The sequence below is a fragment of the Plectropomus leopardus genome, chromosome 2 (genome assembly GCF_026936395.1).
Source record: "Plectropomus leopardus strain MGB_pleo_1.0 chromosome 2, ASM2693639v1, whole genome shotgun sequence".
Classification (NCBI taxonomy): domain Eukaryota; kingdom Metazoa; phylum Chordata; class Actinopteri; order Perciformes; family Serranidae; genus Plectropomus; species Plectropomus leopardus.
This window is the reverse complement of record NC_142177.1, coordinates 25,567,944-25,591,199: the sequence shown is the minus strand read 5'-3', so window position 1 is coordinate 25,591,199 and position 23,256 is coordinate 25,567,944. Positions and strand designations below refer to the sequence as shown.

At 38.4% G+C, this 23,256-nt stretch overlaps 1 protein-coding gene across 1 annotated transcript; it reads right to left on the bottom strand.

Annotated features, from left to right (window-relative positions):
• Positions 1 to 275: 275 nt before the first annotated feature.
• dusp7 (dual specificity phosphatase 7) lies at positions 276 to 13,787 on the bottom strand. The gene is made up of 3 exons (XM_042506167.2): positions 12,522 to 13,787; positions 9,655 to 10,083; positions 276 to 5,522 (listed from the first exon to the last, which is right to left on the bottom strand). Exons 1-3 carry the CDS (start codon positions 12,928 to 12,930, stop codon positions 5,206 to 5,208), a joined length of 1,155 nt encoding a protein of 384 aa, XP_042362101.1. The 5' UTR covers positions 12,931 to 13,787; the 3' UTR covers positions 276 to 5,205.
• Positions 13,788 to 23,256: the final 9,469 nt, after the last annotated feature.

Sequence of the window (23,256 nt, the reverse complement as noted above, 5' to 3'; positions counted from 1 at the left end):
ATATATTTAAAGTTTAAATTCACATAATTTTGTGATATGTGATGTTTGGCAGATATATGTTTTTCTAATCCCGACCCTTCTGCCAGAAAATACTGCCTTACAGTATTATCTTGTAAATCAACCAATCAATCAAGAAAATAATCAAACAAATATTGAACCATGTTAGCTGTCCGGATGTTGATCAATGTAATTATAGCAAATTCCTGCGTCCATTGTAATAACTATTTGAAGTGATTTTTATGTGATTTTGTGGTAAGAAATAAAAAGGAAACATGTTAAAGAAAAAAATATTTCAATATTTATTTGCGGTATAAACATGTCTTGTGTTGTTTCCATACACTGTACAATACATAGGGTCAATCGTATTTCCTTCAGTAGACAGAAAGGTGAACCTGCCCCGGTTAACATGCCCCTTGTTTTTATACACAGACAGATTGCATCTTTTTTAAAAACTGTTTACAGCACAATACAAAACAGCTATTCAACGTGTGTTTGAAGCTGTAACACGATGCAAGATGCATTGTCAAAAAAATCCCTGAAAAATTCCTCACTGAGGTAACATTTTTAAAATCATTCACTTTTTCTTTCACTTTGTATTTTAGCGCTGCCACCTCTCTGCCTTCGCTTACGCAACGTCTTTCCCTCACCGAACACATTCTTACCGAGATGTAGCTACAAGTTTAAGGACACAGAAACGGCCGTTCCCGTGATCTGGCAAATTTACAAACAGAGAAAAAGACTTGATTTCTCTTTCATTGTTACAAAGACACAAAAAATACAAGAAAGCAGCTTGAAATCAACCATACTCTTTTTAAATAGAAAAGCTCCGTACTGAAATATATTTCAATCCTAGGGTGCAAGTGATCAAGTCATTTTTCTTATTGTAAGTGGGGTATGACTACAGACGAGGGAAGGCCATTCAAGCATGGTTGTATTATTTTCATCTCTGATGCTATAATAGGAGAGGAACTTTTGCATATAAATTCATAACATATATATACTTAGATATATATTCATATTGAAAGGCCACAGGAATAGCATAGAGCACATTATATCAAAACAAGACGGAAAAAGACCTTGTAGTTTCTAAGTCGGGTGGTGTAATCCTCTATTGTGAAACATAACTGGCATGCTAAACCACAGCAGCTCTGGCTGTGTGAAGCTGTGCGTGTGTGTTTGTGTGTGTGTGTGTGTTAATGAGGGCCTCTCTCAGGTTAATAATGGGCACTTCGGCCCAACATTTTGGACACCCCAGGTGAAATGTTACTTCAGTCCACAAGCCATATCGAGCTGAATCTTGTATAAGTATAATAGAATAGATATAGTACAAAAGAAGAAGATTTTAAAAATTTTGAGGTCTTGGATCTACAAAATACTGCAAAAAGGTGTTTGATATATTGCAGAGTAACAAAGAGGACCTTGTGTGACCCGTTAACGGTAAAAAAGACAGCTCGCTGTCTATTATTACCATGTTCTGATTCAAATAACAGATAAACAAACGTTTCACTTTTTCTTTTTACACAATGTTTTTCTAAAGTGAGATACAAAGTATTGAACAGTCAGCATTAGAAACAAGTTAGAAAGATTATATAAGGCCAGCTAAAACCAACCCTGTTCAGATTCAACTGCTGTCCCCTTTGAAACCCAGTTCTGTGTTTCTGGTTAGACCCCGTCCACATCACCGCTCTGAAACCAAACCTCTGAAACTCACTATGAACAATGGGCCTCATGCAAGAACCATTCATACAAACAGATTCATTCTTCAGCATCACATGCAGGTGATTTATAAGATAACTTATTTTCTACATTTTACTTTTAGTTTTAACAGCAATATTTCAACCAACTACAGGTCTGTCCCAGACTAACAGGTCAGAGGAGGATATGCAGTTGCTTGAAACGGTGCAAATAAAAATAAAAGCAGCTGTGGTTCTCATGAATGGCTGTCTATGTGTCAGCCCTCTGATGGTCTGGTGACCTGTCCAGGGTGTCCCTTACTTCTTGCCCAGTGTCAGCTGGGATCATCTCTAGCCCTCCAATGACCCCGAACAGGATACGCAGTTACAGAGAACGGCTGAATGTAGCTGTGTTTCCAATGTCAAGATGCTTTTTTTAGCATCTGATTTCATATCAAGGTTCCTGCTTTATTTCTGTCAAAGAATGTCTGTGATGACACTGTAGCATATATTTTTTTTAAAAATTTCTTATAAGACCACTGCAACAACTAAATGTTATGTCTGATTAATTCTTCCTTTTATATTTTTGTGAATGAAACTGTACTACAAATGGAGCTGAACAGGCAGCCTTAGAAAGCAATTTAAAGCAGCAATTATGCGAACAATTACAACTCACAGATGTGCACATCCTCTTGAACAGGTGGCAATAATCTCTATAAACAGAAATCTGCACAAAAATGCAGGATTTGTAGGCAACAGGCAAGATTTTGGTATCAGAAGTGTGTCTGTTAGTAGTCAGAGTAGCATTGACAAATCACATTTGAGTGGACTTTGGTTAAATGCAGGTAAACAGTTTGTGTGGAGAGCAAAAGAGGCAGAATACATTGGCCGAAATGCAATCTAGGAACCCAATGGCTATCGTCTGACCTTGATATAGCTTTATTTTTTTAGCTTTTAAAAATTTAGCTTAAAAATCTGTAGAGATATTATCATCAGACCAATGGCTGGTGGGTTCCAGATTGCTAATCGGACTGTAAACAGTGACGGTACACAGACAAGGATGTCTTGGATGACCGCTGGCTACACTGCAACCCCTGAAATTTTGGCCATTGTCCCAAGAGGTTAAAACGTTGTCACACGGATAGCCAATGGGTTCTCGAAATTGAGGTGGCAATAATTAGGTTGAAACGAGAGATTTATGTAATGTTTCTGCATATTACAAGCTGAATCTGACCTAAAACACTCATAAAAGCAACCCTTACAGAAAAAGTAAGAGATTAAGAGTAAGAAAAAATTAAAATGTTCTTGCATGACACCAACCTACCCACAGTCATTGCCACAAGTGCTGCAGTGTTGTTACACTCATGACAGAAAAACTTATATTTAACAGACAACTCCTGCAGCAGAAGGAAATTTGCACGTTTTTGGACTCTCTCTTAAAGATACTTCTGATGTGGACAGGATCTCAGAAAACTCTTTGACCACACGCTGTATACCGCTGTGTTCAGCAGCAACAGCAGTTAAAAAAACAGACCTCATCGTTCGTCTTCCCACCTTTTTAAAGCAACATCCCAACCCGTGGTTACTTCTACTGTTAGAGAGCATACAGTACCACAGCATGCTCAGGTATACAAAATAATATAGATCTGTTTACTATTAGCTCTAATATATATATTTATATCAATTTGTGTTTAATATATCTTTCATATACCCAAGGCTTAAGGGTGAATCCACTCAGACAAACTTTTCCTTGACGAAATGGGTGATCCCTTTACAGAAAGACATTCCTCCCGTTTTCTCCAACGCAGTTAAGGGACGTGAAGCTATTGAAGTAGCTAAGTGCAGTCTGTAGCTGAGGCCAGTCCCAGTTCATGACACCATAATCCCAACACAGAGACCAGTATAATCACAGCCTCTTGTCCCAGAGTCCATTTTTTGGCAAATTTGTACCTGTATCCTAAAAGGGACCTAAGATAGGACAACAAATTGAACAACTTCCTCTTAGGCAAAAAGAAGTAAGGTAATACAAGACTGTTGAGGCACTTCCTTTGCCCGAGGTTGCTATGATAAGCTGCCCAAAAAGTTGCTCAGAAATGTTGCCTTTGCATCCTCAAACGACTTCTCATTCAAGCCTCAGAGTACAAAAAACAGAGCTGCGAGGAACCAGTTTGGCAAACATACTGGTCGGACAATATCCTGTGATGAAATAATGAAGGAAGTTCGGTAGATTAGTTTCGAACTGAAAAGAAACAACTAATCAAAACAGCTGGTGGAAACAACTGGTACTTCTTATAAGGCAACTGGATGAACAGTCATACTGGGGAAGGAAGTAGGAATTGGGAACTTGTACTTGGCCAAATGTCAACTCTACTGTAGCTGCTTCACCAACACCCAACCCCCATGCCAATGTCCGACCCATTGCTTGTCTTAACCCCTAACCCCTGAACCTCGTCCTCTGCTCGGGGGCCAGTTCCTGCTCCCTCCCCACTCCGCTGTGCAGCTGTTGGGACTCGTCGCAGCCTGGGACTGGCCTCTCCTCTCCGCTCCTCTTCTCTGAATGTCCCTTTATCTGCCTGCTTCCAGCACCGGCTCCGAGTGCCAACAAGTCAATGGCTACACCACTGTGCAAACTGCATTAGGTCATTACAAACCTAAAAGAAAAACGAAACTAAAAAAAAAGACAACTAGGAATATCACAACGTTCCTCTTTGTTGGCGCCGCCACACCCATTCTCCTTCTTTAATTTTACAATCTCTTAAGCCATTGTTGGATTGGATAGATAAGATTTCTATGCGTATATATTTATATAAGGTATAGATTTGTGCGTAAATGTACACAAAAATATACAAAAATGCATATAGACATACTGAATTTGTTAAGGACTGCCCATACATTTTCTGCTATGTACGTTAACATACATACAGTACAGACAAACATACATACTTTGTTTATGTGTGTGTGTGTGTGTGTGTGTGCGCGCACATGTGTTAATTCCTTGGTTTGTAAAACTCTACATTCAGTAGAGCGAGATTTCCTACAAGTAAATCCCAGATTCTCCACTTGGCACCAGTCAGCTCAGCTCGCAAGCCGAGTTAGAAAGACAGAGAGGATGTTGTTATCTCATAAGTCGAGCGCTGTAGATTTTTCCTATCTTTGTATGAAGCTGTCTGTCCTGCTGCGTCCTTCGCTCAGTGTCTCAGTCAGTTAAGTCTCCTTGGTTCTCCGTTACAAGACAAGTTGAACGGGGCTCTTCCTCCCTCGATTTCAATCAACTCCTGAGGAGGACGCCATCGTAAACATATCTGTCAGTTCCCCTTCTGGGTTAAAAAAACACCCCGTCCCCTTTTTAACGTGGCATCTTTGACCTCCCCTGCCCCTCCGACGCTGCTCCATGGCCAGGCTCTCAGACAACGAGCCTCGGGAGGCTAAAACATTCATTAAACTGGCTGCTTCCCTCCAGTGCAGCCGCTTGTTACTGTGGCAACAACACCACCTTTCGAACCCCAAAAAAGGGACAGTCCCCATTTAACTTTCATGTGGACTCCAGTGTGTCCAGTTGAAACACATTGTGATTGGTCGGGGTGGTGAAGAAGAGCTGGTCATGAGGCGGGGAGGTCGAGTGGTTGTCGCAGGGGCTGTTGAGGCCCAGCGTCCGCTCAAAGTCCAGGAGCTGGCCCATGAAGTTGAAATTTGGGGAAATGTTAGACTTTTTCCGCTTAACAAAGTCGTAGGCGTCGTTGAGCGACAGGTTGAGCTTCTGCATCAGGTAGGCCACCGTGACGGTCACCGAGCGGCTGATCCCGGCCAGACAGTGCACCAGGATGCCGCACTTTTTTGAGCGCGCCTCATCTGAGGAGGAGAGGGAGGGACAGAGGAGGAAGGAAAAAAGATGAGTGAGTGAATGAGGAGAAGAGAGGAGGAATGAGATCACTGTTAAAACCTGCTGTATGTTTCAGCAATACACTTTAGGTTTCAAATTATCAGTGACTACATTTACATGCACACTTACACTCCAATTTTGACAATATTCCAAATTTGAAGCAGGTTACGTAAACAGCATACTTTAGATATTCCAAATTAACCCCTTTCCAGTTTAGACATTTGGATAATTATACGGCACATTGAGAATATGTATTTCATTTGTGGTTTCTACCACATTTTGTGACACATGTCGTCTTGCCTGTTCACAGTCAGCTCTGTGTGTTGTCATAGATGCTTCGCACACAAACCAAAGAGCCAACAGATTGTATGGCTTTAGGGTAGAGATGCATGCCCGAACGAAAAACCCACATTTCTGATCAGAAGGAGAAATGAACCTATTTTTAAACATCCCAAAAGACTTGGATATCAACAGGTTTCGGGATGTGTGCAAATGCCATCGGCGACCTTTTCAAGGTGGATGTTGGAATGAAAGAGGAAGACTGTGTCCGCATGGTCCAACAAATCCACCAACAGAAGGAAACTTTTAAAAAATCCTAGTTTGATGCAAAGAAGCAAATGGTGCATGTGGCTCCGGCTGTTCCACTTTTCTATATTTTGACATGATAAACGACATGTGACGCTATGTTAACTGGAATAGACATGGCTGCACATATACAGTAATATTAGGGGAATATTCATTTTTATTCGCCATGTAAACAGCCTAGAAGGGATTTTTTTTTTTCAGAATAAGGGAAAAAACCCTAATATTTGGTGCTTGTAAACACTGTCAGTAAGCCACAAGGGAAAGTCTCTGATCTACAGTTTTACTGACAATACAAATTATTCTTTAAAAAACATTTCAAGATCAATTGTACAATATGGTTGAAACTGACATTGTAATAAAACAGTTATGTGTAGGAACATCTCCCATACTTTAAATTCCAGACTCTAAAGGAAAGGTTTCAAAAAACAGCTACAGAGGTTATTTTAAGAGATATATAAATAGGCAGAATTAATATTATTTTCCATTTTGTTTCTCTGCTATTCGGATGTGCAAATAAATTGAGATTTATTTGTGTTAATGTTGATATTGTAGCTGTTTTATGTAGAGTATATTACGTAAGCATTTATTGATTATACTGTATATTTAAATTCTCTGTGAAGAGTAGTTGTCCCAAAGGTAAGAGCCAACAGGGATCCTAATAAACAATGACCAATATTTAGAGATTATCAATATCAAATCGCATTTTTAAAAAAAAATCATCAAACTTATATTTAAAGGCTATGAAAATCTTTTTTTTTAAAAAAATAAACTTGTTATTACAAGCCAATCCTACATGAACACACAATTTTCTTGCCAAAGTTTGGACAGTTTTGGTTTCACACGACATATTTCTGCATTTCTTTTTTTTTCTCTGTGCTCCTCTTGCTGGTTATGAGTTGGCAGAGTTCAGTAAAAAAAAAGTGATGCCAGAACACTCTCTGATCACACTTGAGGGTTTTGAGTGTGAAACTTCATAAATCAAACCTAAAATTTGTGTTTTTTCCCTAACTTTAAATTTGGCTCGTTGCTTATTTAGGCATGACAAACACCTACAGCTTAAAATCGTTTAAAGCAATTGACAGAATAGCACTGTTAGTCATCAGATGAGACAAAATTCTTCACAAGTAAACAAATATATCTATAACTCCAACAACTACATTTTGGTAGCATTCATTTACATCTAAATTAAAATAATTTGTCACAAAACATTATAGATCACATTATATCATCACAATACAACTCCACTTAAAGTCACTCACACTGTACGACACATACAGACTCCAAGTGATAATACAAGAGATGACAATTAGATCTTTCTATGTAAACATTTAATATTTTTATGTCTGTTTTTTTTTTTTTTTAAATTGAGAATGACCTTTCTCAATGACAGAGATAAAGTCACGTTTCATTCTGCTTTCTAGCTCTCAGTCTGCAGAAAAACCTGAATAAGAAAAAGCATCTTACATTATTAACGGGCTACATCCATCTACCTTCTCTCCGTTTCGAGGCCTTGCACTTGCATCACTACAGGCCATCAGAGCGAGAGAGTAAAGTGCTTCTTTCCTTTCTTCCTCCTCTATTTCTCTTTCATCCTCTCCTTTATCTCTCTCTGCCTCTCCTCACTCTCTCCGCCTGCATCTCTTGTTGTAGGATTGGGGTCAGTTGGCTCTCGAGCTCAGGCTGCCAAGCGGATGCCAAATTAAATTTATATGTGATGTGTGCTCACATTCCACAACTATACGAGACTCAGAAGTCAAACACGTAACCGGCGGTTAATCTGCTCTGAACTGATCTTCAGATTGTGCGGCAAAAACTGTCCATTTATCAGTTTGCAGAAAACATCAAAATCCTCCGTCTTTACATGTTCACACACAATAATTTCAGATATTTAAGGAATTCGCAGTTCACAACAGAACATTGTAAGGTCACATCTGGGTCTCTTTTACAGCGCGAGCTTCTCTCCTTCACCCATAATTACCCTGCTGTTTCTAAATAGACCTGATGTAATCCCCACACATTACAGCCAGCCAGACGGCAACATTCAACATTAGCATGACCCAAATCTGCCACGACCTCTGGCTCTGGCATATGTCACACTTCCTCCCACCTAAGCAAGGACATTAGTCTTTAAAAGAGAAAGAAAAATCTGTGGGTCTGGACAATCTGAAACAGAAAGACTGGTTCTCATTGACTCATCAGAGAGGGAATTTACTCATTCTCTGGGAATTAAGTCCCAGCAAATGATGGGAATGACGGGAAATGCCGAAAATAGGGGCTTAAAATTCTTGTGGGTTGAGTATGACCGTATTCTCAAAGAATCAATATCAAGGATTTATTTAAGACATTATATTTTGTGTTATGTCATTACATGTTTAATCTGGAATAGTAAAATACAGGCATCTTAAAGTCTACAAGCAGCTCGACAAAGAAACTTTTAAGAGAATATCCCATTAATTCTCTTTTAAAGTATTTCTACAAAACCTATTAAATGGCAGAAATTAGATCTTTTTCACTTCATAATGAGTAATGGAGGATACACTTCCTATGATGCAGCACAACTAAGGCACTCTGAAGTGATTGATTGGCTCATCATTTAAGTCAATTTATTGAGCAAACTGTTTGCAGTTCCTCATACATGAACATAAGCTGATATTCTTAGGTATATGATAGTCAATTGAATATTTTGGGGGTTTGGACTTTTAACTGGACAATTAGTCCTTTGGGAAATTGTGGATAGCATTTTCATACTGTTTTTTTTATTAGATAATTAATGGTTTTTACAATGAAATGTTAAAAAAAAAAGGTTGATTAAATCAATTTTCCCATAATTCCCATTATTATCATTTTTAAGACATTTTTAAGACTTTTGAAAGATTAATTTAATTCATTTAAAACTAATAAAAACCTTAATTTTAGATATTTAAAATAAATGTAATGCCCTTTGAGGCTTTTTCAAGATTCACAGGAACTCTGTTCTAAAGCTATTGATTTGATTAGCTGATCCTTTAAGGCTTTGTATTTAGCAAAAATTTCGTTTGTTCGAATTTCTCAAATGTAAATGTATTTGCTGCTTTTTAAAGTATATAATAGTAAATTGTATATCTTTGGTTTTTGGTCGTTTGACTGGACAAATGATTTCATCTTGGCCTTTAGGAGATTGTGAAGAGATCTGTTTAACTATTATCTGACTTTTATTTGTTGATTAATCAATTAGTTGCTGGGCAGAAAAGTGGTAACCAATTCTTTTGATTATCATTATTATTATTATTAGAATTTAGCATAATGACCGACTTAATTATTTCTCAGATTTTGTTTTGGTTACCATATTCCCAAAATGTATGTAAAAATACAAGAGATGGGATTCAGAATGCACTTCCTCACACTTTTCAAACCAAAGTTACACTCGTGCCTCTGATTAATTGATAATTAAAATAATGATTACCCTTCTGTTACCAACAACAGATCTGTGGTAACACACACTGAGGCACAGGCTGAGTTCTCGCCTCATTTACTCACCGATGAATGAAATGGCCTCAGGGAAAAACTGCGAGAGGTTCTGGCTCCAGTGATCAGAGATGGGGATCTGTTTGTACTTGAAGTCGCCTTCGTGTTCGAACATGTTGGGCAGGTTGGGCGTCACGTTGAGGATGTATTTGATGTTGTACTTGCTGAGCACATCCAGGTTGGTGGAGTCTTTGGCACAGCCCAGGTAAAGGTACGGCAGGATCTGGACGGGAAATGCTGGCTGGTTGTTGGGGAGCGGGCTGCCCTCCGACTCTGTGGCGCTGCCCGGCTCACGGTCAGATTCCCCGTCCGAGCAGTCGGAGCTGATGCGGAGTCCTCCCAGACCGAGGACGGAGGCTGGTGGGGAGCTGCTGGGACAGGAGCAGTCCAGATTGGTCTCGCAGTGCTCGGGGTACTCGGACTGGAACTTGTTGAAGCCCCCTGGAGAAGGAGGAAAAGACAAAAGTCAATATGAGGAAAAAGCCAAGAAAATAATTAATTGGGTGGTATAAAAAAGTGTCTGTGCTCACAGGTGTAGATTCAGGGGGGACGCAGGGGATGTCCCTCTCAATATTTAGAACATGGGCACTTGTCCCCCCCAGTAAAAACTTTTACTTAGACAACATCTAAGCAAGACATTTACAACAAAAATTGGTGTAGAAAACGCACAAATTGCCTTTAAAATTACTGGAATGCACAAAATATAGTGTTTGACACTCAAAATGTTCTAGCGGGGGACACCCGAACCCCCAGTTTCATACTGTATGTGTCCCCCCCAATGTTGGAGTCAAATCGATGCTCTCGCCTGCACATGACCACAAGGCTGTGTGATACAATATCTACAAAATGGCAGCTGAGTGTCAGGTGTGTCGGATACAGGAGGTGGATCATGAACCTGAAGGACAAAAGATGAAGATGTGTTTTGTTGTAGTTTGGTGATTGCTGCAGTTTTTGTTTTGTATAGTTTGAAGTTTTTGTGCTGCTGAAAAAGAACATGCTGAAAAACGTCCAGTTTTGAGTGTAACACACCTAATGTTACTTTTACGTCCTTTCCTGTGTAAAGACAATAATGGAATGAAATAAAACATTCAATTAGAAAGAAAAGAGGAAAAACAAATAACTCAAATAACTTAATTTTGACCCCCCAAAAAATAAAGAAAAATGGTGGTAAATGATAAGCACATTTTAAAATAATAGATGTGTTTTGTTGTTGTCTTGTATCTGTTGATGGTTGCTGTTTTTGATTTGTATTGTTTTATGTTTTTGTGCTGCTGAAAAGGAACATGCTGACAACCATTTTTTTTTAAAAGAGTCAGGCCAGTTTTAAGTGTAACACAGCTAATGTTACTTTTAAGTCCTTTCCTGTATAAAGAAAAAAATTAAATAAAACATGTAATCAGTAATAAAAGGGGAAAAAACAAATAAATACAATTTTGATAAAAAATAACAACGAAAAGAAAAAAATGGTGGTAAATAGTAAGCACTTTTTAAAACAATAGGCACATCTATTGAGAGTAATTTTACCACTATAAATGAATACTACAGGCTGTGCAGTAGCCACATTGAGGTGTAGTTGAGGTTATCCAAATCACTTTACATAACTTGTTTCATCAAGGCAGGAAACATTAATAGGCTACATCACAAACAATATCAAACTTACAATTTCTATCATGATAGCGATTTAAAATAGAGCGAAAACGAACAAAAAGATGTTTTGGTTGAAATGTAGCTAAAAGCAGTAATATCATGTTTGCATGCACCACCGCCTCACATGTTAATATGACAGATAACATGATGTTTAGGTCATCTGAATAAGCAAACAGGCCGGACAGATGTGCTCCATTGAGAAAAGCTGAGCCCTGGGGAGAATGAGCAGGACAGTCAGCTCTGCTGCTGCTACACTCACTACTCAGCTCAGTGGACTTTTTGTGAATGGCAGCTCGAGCTTGTGACTCCAGCGAAACATTCAGACGATTATCAATAAATCAAATACATCCACACTTTCTATCGCGATCGCATTTTGTACCCATCATTAACCATCCTGTCATTTTATTTTGGCGCTGGGGGATTATTCAGCCGTCGTCTCCAGGTTTCCCTGTTCATTCATGAAAAAAACAACAACAAAAAAAACAAAAACGCCAGTCTTTTCCTGAAGGAACACAACATGGCGGGGCCATTTTTGCAGTATTTAATTAAAAACATATTTGACCCAGCTCTATATATTGAAACACCGATGCACGCTTCTTTTGTTTTAGTCTATAATTCAAGCCTTTTATCTTGATCAGAATAAAAAAAACACTTTTATCGATTTATTTCTCTCTGCAATAACTGTTCTGTCAAAGTTAACTCATGTGTTTTACATTGTTTCTATTAAAAATATTGCTATGTTGCTTGTGATAACAGACAAAATATTGGGTTAGTTATTAAAGTTCATTAATAATAAATATGACAAACTTTAGAAAGCTGTATTTGGGTAAGCATCACCACAATGCGACACTTAAATAGCCCTACAAGCGATTTAGTAATCTTTAATACTAAATACGAGAGGCTTTTTAAATGTGAAGAAGAGGCTTTTTTTTAATTAATATCTTGTCAAAAAAAATCTATAGCGTTTTTAGATATGCCAGAAACATCTAAAACATGGACAAATACAGGCCTGTCTATTAATGAAATGATCACAGTCAAATAAAATAAGATTTATGTTGTTTTTGCGTTAATTGTTTCATGTTTGGTTGGGATGACAGTTTCAGAACAGCCATCCTGTAATTGGGACAGTCTGAGTTAATTACATCAGAGGGGAATTAAACAATTTGTCTTCCGTCAGTGTGAGTTTTTTATGAATTACAACACATAATCTTGAGGTACAAAGCTGATCTTACCCTCCAGGTAGAAAGCTTTGCAGCCGTCGTCCCGCAGTTTCTGCAGGAGCAGCCCCAGCACGGAGCTCCCCAGCCCGGACTCCTGCCGCTCCGAGGTCGCCTCGTCGTACAGAACCACCACGTCCGTCTTGCACCGCTTGACAAATTTCTCCTTGTCCTCGTTGTTGGGGATGATGGATCGGATGGGGAGGTTGCCCTTCTTCAGCCTCCGGAGCATGAGGCCCGGGATGGCCAGGTTGATGGCCGACTCGATGTGCGAGGACTCGTACAGCTCATGGGGTCTGCAGTCCAGCAGCAGCAGAGAGCTGGCCCCGGACTCCAGCTCCTCCTGCAGCCACTCCACGCTCTTACTCGACATCATCATCATAGTCACGATCACAGAGCCTCTCCACAGATGATTAATTTTCATCAGGTTAATCCGCCTGTCCCCTGCTGTGACATGAAAAACACAACAGAATAGATGGACAGAAGACAAATCACGGCGCTAAACTTCCCTTCCCGCGGCCGCCGCCGCCACCGCCGCCGCTGCTGCTCCTGCTGCTGCTGCTGCTCCTGCGGGCGCGCACACACACGCACCCGACACACGCTTCCACACACACATCCAACACGCACGCACCGATGCCCCTCTGGTTGGAGCAGGAAACTTGAACATGCAGAGGTTTCTTTGCCTCCTTCCTTCAGTCCGACAGAAGAAGTGGAGGTTTCATTCCAGTCCATCGACGTCCATTTGGGCGAGCACGCTCCAACTTTGAGGCGTCCGCAGACCCGCAAAACGGCCCCGAGATGCCTCGTTAGTGTGTGAGGGTGTGAGTTTCGGACGAGCTGCTGTCGCTAAAGCCCATGATTATTGTTATTATTTGACACGCTGGCCCGTGGAGCGCCTCTGGTTTGTCATATCCACTGGATGCGTTAAAGAGGCTCTGCGGGCTTGTCACTGAGGAGGGAGGAGCGGACACATTTAAAGGTGCAGAGCTGCGAGAGATTCACACCAGCTCACTCTGCTCTCACCACATTCATATCCATTCATTGATGCTCTATAGGCTACAGGGAGGGGTAACTTTGAATGACATATGGAAAATCTGAAAAGAGGAGTCAGATTTTATTTCCCTGAGTCGTGCTCATGACATCTCTGTTGCCTTTTATTTCTCTTTATATTGTTTATTTTTTTTGTCTTTTATGGTGGTTTGGTGGTAAATGTATCTTTAACCGTAACCTTAATTTGTCTTTTAATTCATCTATTATCTTTTTTTATTCTGTCTTGATTTTGCTTCTTCTTCTTATTATTATTATTATTATTATACTTATTACTTATATAACAACAATAATAATAATAATAATAATAATAATAATAATAATAATAATATAATATAATAATAACAATAATAGTAATAATAATAATTGTTGTTGTTGTTGTTGTTGTTGTTGTTTTCATTATTATTATTTTCCTTATGAATCTTAAAGATTGCATTTTTACTGTCCTTTACATTAATAAAAGTTACAATGCTTTCATTCATGATTACACCAAATCAATGCTTGGAGCAAAAGATTGAGCATTAGAAATACAGTCATACAAATGCTATTTCACTAAATGGATCTTGTTGCGATATATCTTTTTTGAAGGGACAGTTCACCCCAAAATCAAAAGTGCACACTTTTCCTCTTACTTGTGGTGATATTTATCAAATAGATTGTTTTGGTGTGAGTTGCCAAGAGCTGAAGATATCGATAGAGATATCCACTTTCTCTGTAATATAATACAACTAGATGGCACTCAGCTTTTGGTGCTCCAAGTGCCAAAAAATACATTTTTAATACTCAACAGCATTATCTCTCTCCAGTAATCATGACCTGGTTATTCAAAAAGATCCACAGACCTTGTTGTGAGCAGTTTCATGTAGAAACTATTTTCCTTCTACCGAACTACACCCCCTAACCATATTATTGCACAGTAGGAAGCCTACATCTACTGCCAGCTCGCCTAGCACCACTGAGCTAGCTAACTCCACAGCTCAGCCAAGGAGGAAACCATTAATGTTTACATCTAACTTTGTCACCAGCACTCCCCTCTCATCCATGAGACAATGCACGCTTCCTTCTGCACACTGATACGGATGGTGGATGTAGTTCAGTAGACAGAAAATAGTTCCTACATGAAGCTGCTCACAACAAGGTCTGTCTATATGAAACCTTTCAATGTGCACTTATGTCCTTTTTTCCCAGGAAATTATAATTCAACAAATCTTTTATTTTAACTCTGTATCCTGCATGATTATGGTAATCAACTATGAAATAAACCTCACTCAATAGATTAGGCTGCTGTACTGAATCATGGAAATGCATCACTTCAGATGGCTGAAACTTGACAGTGACCATGTTTGCTGTCTGTAGACTTGTTTGACAATAACGATTTATGTTTGTAAAGCTAGGCCTACAAAGAAAAAAAAATCAAACTAAGGCAAGAATCAGAAAGGAGATCTACACAGTCTATTCAAAGCTTCTAGTAATTTTAATTGTGCAACATTTTGATCAAAATGTGATCTTTCTCAGACACTGTCAAATCACTATCAAAAAGCACAACAAGCAACATATGGCACACACATCAGTCTCTCAGGTGATTGTGATCTGCTTGATTGAGAGTCAGGTTGAAACAATCAGGTTGGGCCAATCAGAGCGGAGCTGACTGGCTTGATCTGTTGTATTTGTGCCCATTTACTGCTCACTCTGCTTTGTGATAGTGATTTGAGAGTTCCAGAAAAAGCTCTCTGTTAGATCAAAACGTTAAAACGCAATTAAAATGACTAGAAGCTTTCAATATAGTGTGTGGATCTCCTGTCTGATTCTTCACACTACAATAACACTACAACGAATGTGGGAACCCTGAAAATGGGATTTTACAATCTCACTTCAAAGGCCTGGAAAAGTCATGGAATTAGTAAAAATCATTAAAAGCTTCAGAAAAGTCATGGAATGTTTTTTTAATTGTAATCCTACGAAGATTAACCTTCCACTTCCAAGTCTTAAAAAAAAACAACTGCCTACATTCTTATGGTGCAGCGTTGTTTTTCAGACTTATATTCAGAAACTAGTGTTTAATTAAATGCATTAAGAATACACTGATATATAATCTCTGTTTTACCTCGTGCTTGGACGTCACCGCCAGACTGATACACTGTAAGTTCTTATATGACTGTGCCCATAGTTTTTGTGCTGCTATTATTTCATTTACATCTTATTAACAGTTTGAGAATTTTACTTATTTAAAAAAAATATTGCTATTATAATTTTATTTATTCATCTATTCATTTATTTACATTTTAATTTATTTTTATCTTATAGGTTTTATCCTGTCTCTGGTGTTTCCTTACAGCATTTCCTCAGTCCTTGATTTTAATGAGTACTTTTAAAAAACATTTTTTGTGTTTTTATTCACGTTTCTGTGCTTATATGTGTGTGTGGCTTTAATTGTATGAAGCACTTTGTTTTACAGTTCATTTATATGAAAAGTGCTATACAAATAAAGTTTAAGCGACTAATAGTTTTTGAGGCAGGTGTCCCCCACGAGGTTTTTAAGTATTTGAAGTGAATATGAACACCACAATTAGAGTTTGAAAAAGGATGCTGTTGATTTTTTATACAATAATTAACATTTGGAGTAACATATATTATACAGTTCTATTTGTGTTATACGTTGTGAATGGTCTGGGAAATTTTATTATGGATCTTAAAAAAGTTAAAAAAGTTTTGAAAATTCGTCCACGACAATGTGTGGGAACCCTGTAAATGTGTCCTACAGATTTATTTTTTGTTACTCACAACACTGGATCCTTACACGCCCAAAACATTGTTCCTTTTTTTCTGAGTTGGCAGACAATAAGAAATGTATGACGTGTCCATGAGCAGTAACCTATGCTTCCTCTACAAGTAGGTTCTTACCACCCTGTTCATTTATTATCGTTAATGCACTCAGTGTTTTAATGAATTACCTGAGGGCAGAGGTGTAATTCAGAATTATGGCCCTCAAGAAGTGACTCTGGTTCATTTTCCAATGAACTCCACACCACCTTTACTCTATCACTCACTACATTCACACATCCATAATTCATTCACACCTCTGCACATTCACTTACCAGTCAATTACTGTACATATTCCTGAGCGACAGCACCAATCGAGTGTCAAAATTGTAGTTTAAAAATGGGTCGAGTAGACAAAATGTGAGTGTTGTCTTTTATTACAGCCAAAAAATAACGTGTAACTCGCAGATGGGAACCATGTCTCTTCCTCACCATTTTATTTCTCTCTAATTCACTGTAGTTTTTAACTGTCAATTGTTGTGCTGAACTTTGAACCTAGATGTCTTTATGTAAAGAACTTTTAACTGCTTTGAAAAGTGCTGTTCAACCCTTTAAAACCTGAGCAAATCCTTTTGATTTCTTTCAAAAACATGGGAATAAAGAAATGACCCCAAGAGGAACAGCCAATGGTTAAGCAGGTGCTAATGGGGATCCAAATAAAGGAAGAAAGAAAGCAAACTATGAAGAAATAGCCTAAAAAATAGCAATGAATTAGTAAAACAAAATTCCATGAAAAATTAGTTAAAAAAGAAAACAAAAGAGAGAGAAGTAAGACGGAAAAAACTATATATGTAATTATATTGTTTTTCCCTAGCAAAAAGGAAAAAAAATCAAAATCTACAATTTTTTTGCAATTTGTGGAAAAATATTACAAAGTTGCCCATTGCCTTGTCCACCATGTTTTTAAGAGAACTTTAAGCTCCCAAAGCATCCGTTTGCTCAGGGCTCACAGATTTAAATACTTGTGAAAGGCATCTGAAAGTGATATCACTCCAGGTTTAAAAGTGTTAAATCAAGTTTAGTATTACTAGCACTGGGTGTCATTATGAGGTAATGAGGGATATTTCACATTTTGTAGCAGCTCAGTGGTGCTGGTGTACCTGCTGCACTGGGACATCATCACTACGTTTCACCATGAATGACCTAATAAGGCGTCAGCAGGTTGTGACAGAGGCAGAGAGGGAAAAGAGGAGCGTTTGATTTCCTCACAGCTGCAGAGAGGAGGAGTGGGGGATGCACCAGCTGCAGACAATGGCTCTTTATCCCCCCAGTGACTTATACAAACACACGCACACACACACACACACATACACACATACACACACACATTAACAAAACACAGACATACATGCATACACAGAAGTACACAAACAGACACACACACACACACACACAAACTTTAGGGCTCTTGTGTTTCCACTCCCTTCATGGACAACAACAAGCTCTCTTAGAGATGTGTAGTCACTCTGTGTGTGTGTGTGTGTGTGTGTGTGTGTGTGTGTGTGTGTGTGTGTGTGTGTCTGTGTGTGTGTGTGTGTGTGTGTGTGTGTGTGTGTGTGTGTGTGTGTCTACAAACTGCTCTCCAGTAGTAAACATCATCACATATAACTAACTTTGATGATTGAGGATTGAAACTCATATTGAAGCTCTATCAGAGTTTGTTTGAAATAAATATTGGAGAACAGGAAAATAACATAACAGACTGTGTGACAAGAACTTCTTGGTGGCAATTTGTATTAGATTAAAAAATATTGTTTCTGGGGTATATCCGATTGTGTGATGAATGAATACTACAGACCTAAAATTATTTAACAGATGGAGGAGATTGTGAAGCCAGAACAAAAATATAGACATTAAATACAGATTTTAAAAAGTGAGTTTGATTGATTTTTTTAAGTCCTAGCTAACGTGAGCTATTAACAGCTTGATAAAGTAAATTAGCATTGTGTGGAGTTAAGAGTTGGTGTACTTTGACCAGGGAGGTTACAGTCTCATCCAGTAAGCAAAGAAGTACGTGTGGAGGAGACATTAATTGTTGCAGTCTATATTTTATGATATTGGCCATGAAAACAAACAAACTGCCCAACATGAGCGACGCTGCATGGCTGGCAGTCAGTTGGGAGCGATTCATGGAACAAAAGAAAATGGAAAATGTACTAGTAACATCATGTTTCGCTCAATTTATACTGCCCACATTCAGCACAAATATTGCCTCGACAGGTGATAGTCACTTCAAACCATTTTTTTCAGGTTTCAAAGGTTAAAATAATTGTGAAAGACATCTGAATGCAGCACAAGAAAACCAATGTTGATCCAGGTACTAAAGGGTTAACTTGTATTTCTTCATAATGTTGCAAGTACCAAGTAGAATGAGTTACGTAACAAAAGGAGGATAACACAATACACTTATGTGAAGATTGGGATGCATTCAGAGCTATCTGAAGGACAAAAGACATAAACTCCTTGGTAGCTTTACCAGCCACTGTCTACCTGTTCATACACGCATCGGCAGCTTTTAATCTGCCATTTTGGAAAGTACAGAAGCTTTCAGATTGTGTGTACACATATTTCCTGTTTCACAATACCTCATCTGTGTCAGCACAGTCAAGTTTTCAAAAAAAAATTGCGCTCCTACATTCACCTCTACTCTGGATGGTTTTAATCAGCTTTATCGTTCTCATACTGAAGTGGAATATGACGAAACGTCCGTACAGTCTAACCCATTAAAACTGGAAGCAATATATGCAATATGAATCTACTCGCTTTTGAGAGAGTCATTCCTCACTAATGGAAAAACTCCTTCTGCCAGATGGAGGAACCGATCTATACTCCAGAATGGTAATGTAATTTTCTGAAGCATGGTGTTGAGACGAGCACACAGTCCCTCAGTCCCATTTATAACTCCAGAACAGGAACTGAGCTCCCTGCCTGTATGAGGTGTTGTTTCACTGAATGAAAAGCCACATACCAAAAATATTACACAAATCCATGTAGAACCTAAAAAACAAGGACGAGGATAAATCTCATTATGTGACGATTTCTTTGGGAGGGGAAGTGTTGTCTTAGCTGGGATTCAGAGAGAAACAAAAACGGATGAGGAGCAGTTTTTGTTCCTCAGGAAGAAATGAATGTACCATTCTACATCCTGCTAAACTGCACCTCCTGTGAAAATCCATCCTGAAAAACATATATTTATACTATTGCGTATTTAGAAGACCGTACCGTCCACTAATTGGAAGATCAGTGGTTCTATCTCTAGCTTCTTTTTTTTTTTTTACGTAATAATCAGGATGTTCTGATTGACTTTAAACGTCATTTGATGTGATAAAGGGATGTTTTCACATGATATTTAGGTTCCTCTGATTGACTCTAGGTACTGTGCACTAGGTTTTTATCTGATGTGAGTGCCATTAACATATTTTTCTTGTGTAGTACTGTATACTGGGTTTATGTGCATATATGCAGATATTTACATTTATCTATACATGTGTACATACACATTTTTGCAATTTCGTCATTCTTTTTTTTTGTCATCATGTCTTATCCACACTTTGTTTTGGTTGTTATCTATCATTGTTTTTGTCTATGTATTTATGAATGGGAGCTTACTGTGTACCAGGTGACCTGTCAGGTGATGTGGTGTAGTAGTATTCAAAGGTGTGTGACTGCATTGTTAACTTGTCTGATGAAGAGTATGTAGCTTGAAATGTCATAATGTAAATGTATATTAAATATTCATGGGATAATCTAGTGTGCGGACTTTGTTTTTTCTAACTGTAGCTCTACCAGTCCACATGTTGAAATATCCTCGGGCAATATACTGAACCCCATCCGATGTGTGAATGCGTGTGAATGGTTAGCTGAGTAGCAGGTGGCACCATGTATGGGCCGCCAATGTATGAATGTGCGTGTGAATGGTTGAATGCAACATGTAGTGTAAAAGCACTTTAAGTGGTCCAAAGACTAGAAAGGAGCTATACAAGTGGAAGTCCATTTACAAGTCAGCTTCCAAAGTATCCTCCAGAGGCCCGAAGCTTAGACAGTCTTACTAGAAATACGCACAAAAGCTGTAAGGTCATGTAGAAATTTAAGCTCACTTTCATGTATATCTATGGGGAAAAAAGGGGACTTCTGAAAGTGAATGGGAGATTAATCTGATCTCTGTGGACCTGTTTGGGTCTTCTTACCCATCAACAGCTTTAAACTGATCATTTCTGAAGCAGAAAATCTGCCCATATCCCTGGAAAATCACCCTGGGTTGTATCCAGTATTCAGTGTCCCATTCACTGTCTGTGGAACAGCTACAAATCCTTTTTTTCTTTCGAAGATAAAAATGTTCTTGATTCAAGCTTTTGCAGAGATTTACACTTCATGTTCACAAGACCAAACCGTTCCTGTTCATTAAGACATTCGTGAATCATCAAATGTATTTGTCTAATATTGTTATGCAAACATGCTGCGCACACATCACTATTCTTCCGAAAGGAAACTCAGAAAATACCAGCTTGGCACTGAGCTCTGTTTCATGTTTTTGTCTGAGGTCTCTTTAAGGCAGACTGTGGTTTAAACCCACTCACCTCACTGATGGCGTGAGGTTGCCACCCCTCTCCCACGCTAATGCTGGCATTTCCTCTGCTGTTTCCTTTGCCCCCAAACATGCAGGTCGCCAACACATAAAAAAACAGGCCTGGAAAATGTATCAAGGCCTTTTGTCCATCTCTGTTCAGTTGCTCTGTGATTTCTATCTATTCATTAATCAAAAATGCAGGCATGGGGACTGGTGTAAAAATTAGTGGTAAAATGATTGCGTTGTATGAATAGTGACTAATTTAGTTGTACATTTTAGAAGTATTAATACTTTGATTAGAAAATTACAAGCTTGACAGGTGTACTTTTTGATGTCAGGCCTTTGAATGGCCTTACAGTACAATGTACAGATTGCATTCACAATTTATTAATACTCTCCTGCTGTTCCCTGTAAAGCACATTGTAAACAGCTTGGTATACAAATTAATAGTAATAATTATTATTATTATCATTATTGTCATTATTGTTAGGTGGGGTATACAGACCTCTTTTTCTGCCGTATACTCACGTATCAGCCAAAAAGCCGTTGGAATATACAGGAGAGTATACCCACTTCCTCCCTGGTAACCTACTGATCTACCATGTAGTACATCAGCTACCACTACACCACCAAGTACATGCAGCTACTTGCCCCCCACAACCAGAGATGGCTATGAGGCTTCACCCCCAGACAAGTGTAATAAAATACCTGAGCGATTTCTCACATGCAGCTGCTTCAAACATCTGGGATGAGATTGTCGGGTGAACTGGCGGAGTGCTCAGTGTGCATAGAAGTAAAAAGGAGGCCAGTGTTAACGCTGATGTCTTTCAGTGGAAGTATGTGAGTGCTGACTGCTATGAATTTTTCAGGAATCCAAGAGATAGTCAAAGTGTGGCTGTGTGTGCATTTAAGTGTATACACTGTACGGTGTGTATATGTCTGCTTAAGAGGGGTGAACACGTGCAATGTCTCTCAGCTGAATTTATTATTAACCACCAAATTAGAGAGATGGAGAGAGACAGACAGGCTAACATAAAACACAGAAAAGGAATAAGAGAGAGACAAAAATCTTTGTGGAGGATCAGTTAAAAGAGGAACTGGCTGAGAAAGAAATGTACATCGGAAATAGATCTGAGTCTAGCAGTAATTACGATAGAAAACAACTGAATAAAACATTAATGGTTGCGTTTTTGCATGCCATCCTTCACTGCCAACCTTTCATCCTAAAAAGCACTATTACATACTTCTAATTGTCTGATTTGCAAAATGTATTTTGGAGAAAATGCGATTGCGTGGCGAGGCAAGGCCATTTTAAACTTTATAAACAAGTGAAATAACTTTTAAATCAATTCTAAAAGATACTGCTTGTTAATGCAGTGACTTAAGTGGATTTACCTGGATTCTGTTCACTGGCCATGTACTTAAGGTCTCAGTATACCTAAATTAAACAGGTTCACACAACCACATCTAAAGTAAAAATACCTGAGTGAGATGCATGAATTTTTGAATTCTAAAGTCAAAAATGTATGAATGTTAATGGCATTTTATGCAGACATTTATAGTCCCAAAAGTAATATCCCAATGACTTTGGTAATATCAGCATGTTAGCATTGTCATTAGGAGCATGTTAGCAAAAGAATTTTACCATTTTGTTCAAAGCGCTGTTGAGTCACAGTAAAGCCTCACAGAGCAGATGACGTAGTGGCTGTGGACTCTCGACATGTGCTTTAAGTCATTTGATGTTTTTCAGTGTTTAACCAAACATTTATTTATTTTTAACTGACGTAACCAAGTGCTTCGGGTTACCAAAGAATGTATTTGCTAATGCAAATAGTTTGTATATTAACCAAGTAACAATCTCTGTGGCTAATAAATATAGCCAAAGGTTTTTGCAGAAGTGCCAAAAAAACACAGTTCCTTAAAAGGCCACTTGGGGCTGGCTCCAAAAGCGAGTCAATCCTCAGACCCCCATGTTAAAATGCCAAACTTTACAGCAGAAATAAACATGTATACAGCTTGGTACAAAAAAGGGTTTTGGTCTCATTAGACAATTTCAAGACATCACAATAGCTGTGTCCATTATTTTTATAATAATATAATTGATGCTATGGACATATTTTTAACCCTTTAATGCAAAAAAACTACAGAAATCAATGTTTTTGTTTTTTTTTTCAACAGACCCATAATTCTTATTTTTAAATATAGGCCTCTACCAAATGGTTGAGATTTCATCTCACAGTAAAACATGTAGAAAAATTCAAAATGACAAACACTGTACTGTTATAAGGCTTGTAATATGTTAACACACCAACATTT